This window comes from Wasmannia auropunctata, unplaced genomic scaffold, assembly GCF_000956235.1.
Source record: "Wasmannia auropunctata unplaced genomic scaffold, wasmannia.A_1.0 LD336090.1, whole genome shotgun sequence".
NCBI lineage: Eukaryota > Metazoa > Arthropoda > Insecta > Hymenoptera > Formicidae > Wasmannia > Wasmannia auropunctata.
This window is the reverse complement of record NW_012026800.1, coordinates 598,648-606,942: the sequence shown is the minus strand read 5'-3', so window position 1 is coordinate 606,942 and position 8,295 is coordinate 598,648. Positions and strand designations below refer to the sequence as shown.

Below are 8,295 nucleotides of genomic sequence, written 5' to 3'. Positions count from 1 at the left end.
TATACAATATCAAATCCTCTTATTATAATCCGAAATTCTGTTTGGTTTCACCAAAATTCATTCAGCCATATACATCTTGTTGGTACAAACAAACCATTTTTCTCAGTGTACAGATGGTTTTTAAAGCGATTAATTGTCGACCACCTTGATATGATGACGAAGGGGACACGGATGCATTCTTCTTTTAGCAATGTCATTAGCAAAGTTAATAATTTTGTTAATAATTTTATTGTGTTTAAGTTGTATCGTTTTACTTAAGAATTTGTCTGATTTCTTAGTTACCCTTCTCTGAAAGAATAGTTGTTTGGAAAAAATCCAAGTCACTTTATTGGAGGAGTGTTTGGGGATATTCAATGTTACTTTATATGCAGAGCATATAATTCTGTCTATTGTTTTTCTATGGGAGTTTGCGATACTTATAAACCACATTAAACCCCATTCAGCTTGGGCCACAATAGTGGCATTTATGAATTTAATTCCAGCTAAAAGATTAATTCCCCAATTTCTTCCACACAATCATTTCAAAATATTAACAAATATCGAGGATTTATTACGTATATTTTTAATGTGGGCCCCATTTAAGGCTCATGTCCAAGGTGAGTCCTAAATACTTGACTGTATTCGATAAAGGAATCAGTTTATCACCCACTTGTAGATCGATAGGGAGGTTAAGAAATCTAAGTCGATTAAAGATTATGAATTGTGTTTTGGGTATTGATATCTCCAAACCAATAAACACCGTTGAGGTCTTCAAAAGCTTTCGATAGGCCATTCATAATTCTGCCAATTGAAAAATCTATATATAAAATCGCGATGTCATCGGCAAACTGTAAAACTTGACAGTTATGCGCTATGAAATTGAGAATTTGTCTTACATAATAATTGAATAGAAGAGGGCTCAGCACCACCCCCTGAGGGAGACCTCTCTGTAGTCTTCTGGAGCCATAAAAGAATCCGGATTCAAAAAAGCTAGCTATTCTAGGGTTAATTAGGTTTTTAATGATACTTATAGCCAAAAGGAATCCTAAGTGTATCAATTGATTCAAACAGTATAAAAGGATCTACATTGTCGTAAGCTGCTTTAATGTCAAGGAAAAGTCCTCCTATTGGATTTCTGTTTGCGAATGCCTTATAGATATACAGATTAAGCAGATCCAGACAATCGTCACAAGATCTGCCTCTTCTGAAATCAAACTGCGAGTTTGGAATCAGATAATCCAATTCTATATACCATATATATGATATAATTGCATGTCACAACATTGAGGTTCAGAGTTTAGTTAATTATATAAGCCACTTCTAAAGTATTTCATTTTAGATCTTATAATCCTTTTGAATTGGTGTATCAATAAAATTTAAAAATGTTACAAAAAACTGTTTTAACTGTTATAATTATTATAATTTAAAATTATATTAAATGCAATTATACTAATTAATATTTAAAACTTACTCTTCGTCTAATATAAGAAGATGTATTATTATTTCCTCTTCTTCAAATAAATCATTTTGCGGAATTGTCATATTTTTATAATAATTATTTAAAATATTTTGCAGTTCTTCCTCCATTTTTGTCAGCTCGTTGACTTTAGTGAAGCTATGGAAAGATTTAACAATGAATTAATCTTTATAATTTTTTATTATTTCGATTCGCACAATTTTTAATAATTAACGAAATTAAACGGAATATTAATATCACATTTTTTATGCTATACAATTTAAAAATAAATTAAAACCGTGCGACGGAGAAAAAGAATTTAAATTTAATAATAAAGATTAATTTATTAATAAATTTATTTACGAATAAATGTGATATAGGCGTACCTTGTGAAATGTCTTTTAAAGTGCTTCATTAATTGCAAAATTGTCTTTTTCAATTAGTAGATTTCAGATTCTATATTTTCATACCACTGACAGCGTACACAAGTAATTTTTTTTTCGTTCATATTGCTTAAATAAATATTTTAAGGTTTCCTCTTTTATAAGTACAAAACTGCGATGGAATAATCAGAACTTTTAACCGAGCAGCATATCATTTATATGTACGAATATGCACCATTATCGGGCGATAAAAATTATTTTAAAAAATCTAACAATTTTTAACGCCAGAATTCTTTAGAAAACACTTAAACGAGATCGGAAATGCATTAAAACTGCGATGGAATAATCAGAACTCTTAAAAACCGAGCAGCATATCACATATATGCATCCATACGTACCATTATCGGGCTTTTTTTTTGTTTATTAGCCAGAACTATTAATATAATGAATTTAAACGATAGAACTCTTTGAATACTTGTATTTTACAGCTCATACTTTCGAATGTGAGATGCTGGATGATGAAATGTGAAGTTAGCATCTCATTTTTTAAAACGGTGTTTTTTGACGTAATTCGACAGAACTATTGCTAAAACTTATCAAGAACTGTAAAACCATAGTGTATGCGAGCAGAACTATTGTCATTTCGTGCGATGTCAAAATATGATATGCTAACTTCACAGATACGTACGCGCCTCCAAAACTTTTGAAAATTCCATTTTCTAACACTCCCCTCCTCCCCTCCTTTCAACTTTATAACTTTATAAGTTCTTCTCTTCGTCCTTTTTTCATAAACATAAATTTTTTTATGAATATAATTCTTTGAACGATTATATTTTGCAGTTTTGATTTATTGTGCGATTGTATCACGATTTTCCAGGCATTTCATGTAGTTTGAACTCGTTTGACCTCAGAATCAGCTTTCCACGCAACACGGCAAATTCCAATTTCGCCGTTTCAATTTGTCAGCAAATCGGAATCTTCGTGTGTCGGTAGTCGACGAACTCTTGAACGATTGAAATGTGCTATCCAGCGAGAAATCGGGTCTGGCCTCGATCATCGGACACACTCGCGCGCGGTCATCCGCGCGTTTTGTTATTGGACGTTGCAAAAAAGAAATACAAGGATCGATACTTGGCGCAATACTTGGCGGCACGTGTGGCGACCTCAATTAACATCGCTTAATTTGCAAAGCTTCCGTGCTCAATTTACATGAAATAGATTGAACTGGAAAAAAATGAAGGGATAAATTACATCAATGTTGCGTGTCACGACAATTAATTAGTTACAATTATTATAGGTATAAAGATTCAGACTTTCGTAAAAATTTTATTGGACAGGAAATTATTAATATATTCATAGCGGAAAAATATATTTTCGTCTTTTCAAAATCAAGATTATTTTCTTGAAATTTAATCCAGGAGAATCGTGAGAATTTGAGGAAAGAAAGCGTATATTTGAAATTAACAAAAACCAAGTAAAGGTCACAAGCCAAGCTGTTTAATGCTAAATAAATAAAGTCATTACAATTGACAACATATGATTCGACCGTTATCCGATCATAATCATTATCATTATGTTATAAAGTATCTACTCTAAGCGCCGTTACATTTATATGGACAAGTAGCAACAGAATATAATATTATTTCAAATAACGGTATTACTTATATAATTATTCTTTGTGGTAAAATTTCTGGAATTCACACGATGACATTCTCTATATAAGAAAGACCTGCGTGTAATCCCAAATTTCTGTGCTTCATAGCAGTTTGATAAATTTAATGTACCTCTTTTATGTATTAAAGTCTTTTATTGTATTAGGATGTCGGAGCGCGTAGGATTTAGTTATGTGCTGGTTTTTAACAGAAATTCAAAGTTCTTATATTGATAAAGTATCAATCGTTTATTATTTCGCGACTCACTATGCGACTGTGCAGCTCGGTGTCTTGTATTCGACTTCTCGTTCCCTGACCTTTTCGAGATCGGTTAGAGCGGATCTCCCCATTTATTTATCTTTATATTTATTATCTCAAAAAGACAAAGGAGTTACTGTTATTAAAAATTGAATTATGTCCTCAGTAATTGAATTTAATGTTTAGCAAGTGGGGACCTTGCGCTAACCGATCCGCTTGTTTTGTTAACATGTATGTACGTGTATGTGTATGTGTGTGTATGTCTTATCAGGCTAGATTATTATATCGCTTTTTCTTTTAATTATTTTACTTTGTATTTTACTTTTTTTTAATTATTTTACAGTTGCAACTCTGGGCTGTGCGATGCAATCGCCACAGCAGTAAGATATATTTGAATTAAGAAATGAAACTCTTTAAGGGACAGGAGTGACAAGCCAACTCATTTGCATCTCATTTGCAGTGCAGATATATACATATATTAATACATTATATATATGTATATTAATATACATTATTGGATGGATCTTCTTATCGATAAAAATATAATAGTTTCGTCATTAACATCAGTTGAAAATCGGAAACGTAATTACTTTTAAAAATATACATAAAATTTTTTACAAAACTTTACTAATATTATGAAGCAAAGTTGAAATTGTATAACGATTATTTGAAAACATTTTTTATAATATTGAAATAAACAATTTTAATTAAGATTTAAATAAATACAAAGAATTTTTTTTGCAAATTTTTTGTGCTTTTTTATTTAATTTTTAATTTTATTTAAAAAAATTGTTTTCAAATAATCGTTATACTTTTTTATATTATAGTTAAAGTTTTATGAAAAATTTTATTTTTTTAAAAGTATTTTAAAAGTAATATAAAAAAATTTGCGAATTTTTTGTATTTATTTAACTCTTGATGAAAATTGTTAATTTCAATTTTTAAAATTGTTTCCAAATAATCGTTATACTTTTTGCAGAGAAAAGAAAAAAAGAAAATTATTTACAATTAAAAATATTCTCAAAAGTATTCAAGATAACATGCCAGTCTTCCATTTCAACGATTCAGAAAAACCGTCTTGTGAAGATCACTGACAACACTCTCACGTCATTTTTCATCCCGCATTTATCTCTCGTGCGACACTTCACACGATTAACCAGAGCACTTGTCCTTTCGCGAGGTTAAAGTACCTTCGTGTTCCGCGACAAAATATCATGAAGAAAACTGGACCCGTGGCCTTGCAAATCGAGGTGAACACCGAGAAAGAATGGCAACAGTTACTAAGTCGTTCGGGCCTGATCATGGTAGACGTGTACTCGGACTGGTGCGGGCCTTGCGCTGCCATGGTGAGCACCCTGAGAAAGATCAAGATGGAGATAGGCGGCAACGTGGTGGACTATGCGGTCGCGCGAAACGACGACATCGATGACTTGGCGAGATTTCGCAGTCGCAGTGAACCCACCTGGATGTTTCTGCAGGACGGCAAGATGGTGAATCTGATGTTCGGCGCGCACTGCCCGAGCCTGCGGAAGCTGCTGACGAATGAGATAAAGAGAGTGCAGCAATTAGAAGTCCCGAAGTGGCATTTGGACGTACATGAACGGGCGCCCGAAGAGGAGATTCGATGGCAAAAGCAAGAAGCCATTAGGTGAAGAAAAATCGATTTTGTAGAATTAAAAGAAATCTTTGATTGCAATTTGTAATATTTTACTTTGTAATAAGTGAAAAAAATTGAATGGTATATAGCAATGTAGCAAACGTAAAACGGCTGTAGTGTAGTGCAATGATAATTTTACAGCTGAGCACAATAGCTTTGTCGCGCATTTTAAATTTTCCTCTTAACTGTCCTTGTTTTTATCCGGACATATTGTCGGAGACTTTATTCGCAACGATCTCGCGTCCCAAGGCTAATAAAGTGCGGTCTTGAAAAAAAAAGTCGCGTATATTTCACAAAAAAAAAATAAACGATCTCGATAAAAAGGCGAGCGCTGGAGGAAGAGAAACGAGCGAGGCAGGAAGCTGAGAGGTTGGAGAAATATGAGCGATTCATGGCGCAAATGATGTTCGAGCTGTGCGAGCACACGGCGCTGGTGCTTTATCCGTGGGTCTTTAAGGACGAGCGTGGAAGGCCGCGGGACAAGATGCACAGTCCGCCGTACACGGAGCTCGTGCAGGATCTCTTCAGGCAGTGCTACGACGTGCAGGAGGAGGCGCGAATTCAGCTGAACGAGGACATGATCGAAAAGATGTTCGTCGAGAGCGGCGTCGACATCACCGAGGAATTGATAAAAGGTGCGGTACTACATGGGAAGGCAGGTCCCAGGATCAGAAATAACCGTGAGATCTGCGTGATGTAATAAACTGACAGATTGTATATGTCGCACTTGCGATTTACTATTCATGATATTCACTCTCCACGTATGTACAGTCGCGTTTTCCTGTGTCATTTATAAGGCATTTCGAAAGTAAAGGAAAGGGGAAGGGGAAAAGAAACAGAGAAAAAAAAATATGCGAACGCGCTTCTCCAGGGCTAACCGATGGGAAATGCATGGCGATGAGGTTGAAAGGCAAGCCGCCCCATTCGGACTGGCCGGTCCATTATCCTTACGAGAATCCGGAATGCAACTCCGTGAAGTGCCCGATCCGTGCGATCAATGATGTCGAGAATTATCTCATCAGCATCATCACGAAAGGACCGCCGTCTCTGTTAGAAAATGACGAGCCTATGATCAGGCCAACCTACAATGCACCCTACATTCAGAGGCACAAGCATGTGCACGAGCCGGATCCGAAAGTTGAGGGCGACATGCGCCGCGTGCATCCCGCGGTTTGGGTACCTCCTCAGGTAACTTTAAGACGACGAAGCGTCTCTATTTTGGAGGAATGCTTGAAAATTAATTCACTAAATTGAACGAAATTTAATTGAGCGGAAAGTCGAATTAAGTTAATATGAAGATAAGGAAAATTCTAGATAACATATAATTATTACAAATAGTCTTTTATAAATCAAGATTATTATTTTTACAAGAAAGTATTATTTATTGAAACTTTATTAAAAGCGAGAGATTGCTGCAAACACGATATGCGAAATCTCGTAGGCCAGAAGTAAAGTTCACGTCTACAAGACTCTATTCCCGGTTTACATGGAGAAGGCTCATTCTTACGAGGAGCCGGTGGTTCCTCCGCCATTATGCGCGTTCAAATTCGACGCGTCGAAATTCAGCATCGTGCGAGACGCGTACGAATTGAACCGTGATGCCATCGAACATTTCGGTGCCTTCGAGTTCGATCGGCCGCCTTACGCGAGACGTCTCGCGTCTTCACCCGAGGATTTCGAAAAGGTGCACTTATTCTCCTTCAATCATAACGCAGCTGGTCCGATCAAATTTAATCAGATACATAAAAATACATGATTTCTCTTCTATAAGGATCTCTCTTCGATAAGCTTAATAGAGAATTAAATAAATTATTTTTTTGTTACAATTTAACGATATTTTTGGCGAATTAAAATTATTTGCCAAAGGTGAAGTACAAAACTGGCGTCGAGGTATTCGTAGTGATAATTCGAAGAATCAACGAAGAAACCTTCCTGGCTTTTGCTGGCATCGAGCCGTTCTTCGTGACAGAAGTTGATGAGGAGGCTCAAGAAATGATAACGGAATATTTCCCCGAAGGAGTGGAGGATGTACCATTAGCGCCTGATGAGCAAGAAGCACTTTATGAGGATGAAGGTGAGGAAGAAGAGGAAGAGGACTATGAAGAGGAGGAGGAAGAAGAGGAAGAATTTTAAGAAAATACAATCTATCCTTTTCATTAATTTAAAGGTATTTAATAACTTATTCCTATAATTCTCATCTTCAAAAATGTAATACCTTCAAAATAATTATGTCTATATAAATAGACCTATGTATATATACACTGCTCAAAAAAATTATGGCATAGAAAAATTTTGAGCAAAAATTGGTCAACTTTGGTTAACGGTAACTCCGCTAAAAATCATCGTAAAATAATAAACTTTTTTTTCAAATGAAAGCTTGAAATCTCTACTTTAAGATACTGTGAGTCGATTTTAAATTTAATGCACCCCTGTTGCTGTAAACTCTTAAATCTGAGAGCATGTTTGCCACACTGAAAATTGCAAAGTTTGAACGAGTGCACAGATTTGCTAAAATTTTTTCCGGGGATGCGGTTTCCAGCGTCATAAAATTGAAATCTTTCTCTTTAATTTGAAAAAAAAAACAAGTCGCTACGATTTTTTTTCACAAAGTTACAGCATTTTGAAGTAACCCTTGTATTTTTCTCATGTACTCTCTAAATTTTTTGGAGTGAGATTTCACTCTTTTAGAGTGAGATTCACTCCAGAAAATTTAGAGAGTATAATCAACATTACCCGATGTGCACAGATAGATTGACGATCGGATTTTGCACACCGTGTGTGTATGTTTTACACACGCCCGCACTCACACAATGTGCAAAATCCGTTTGCCAACCTCTCTATAGTGCACATCGGATAATGCCAAACATACATGAGAAAAATACAAGGGTTACTTCAAAATGCTGTAACTTT

General features: G+C 35.1%; 1 protein-coding gene across 2 annotated transcripts in view; it reads left to right on the top strand.

Annotated features, from left to right (window-relative positions):
• Positions 1 to 4,646: 4,646 nt before the first annotated feature.
• The window catches only part of LOC105447830, a 21,133-nt gene continuing 17,484 nt past the window's right edge, over positions 4,647 to 8,295 (top strand). Inside the window, exons 1-5 of one of the 2 annotated variants that reach the window (XM_011686053.1) lie at positions 4,647 to 5,376; positions 5,710 to 6,020; positions 6,257 to 6,573; positions 6,827 to 7,069; positions 7,252 to 7,439. In XM_011686053.1, the coding sequence (XP_011684355.1) occupies positions 4,943 to 5,376; positions 5,710 to 6,020; positions 6,257 to 6,573; positions 6,827 to 7,069; positions 7,252 to 7,439 (1,493 nt within the window). In that variant the 5' untranslated portion in view covers positions 4,647 to 4,942. Of the gene's footprint in view, positions 5,377 to 5,709; positions 6,021 to 6,256; positions 6,574 to 6,826; positions 7,070 to 7,251; positions 7,604 to 8,295 lie in introns of those variants that run through there. The other variant, XM_011686052.1, reaches the window with a different exon arrangement.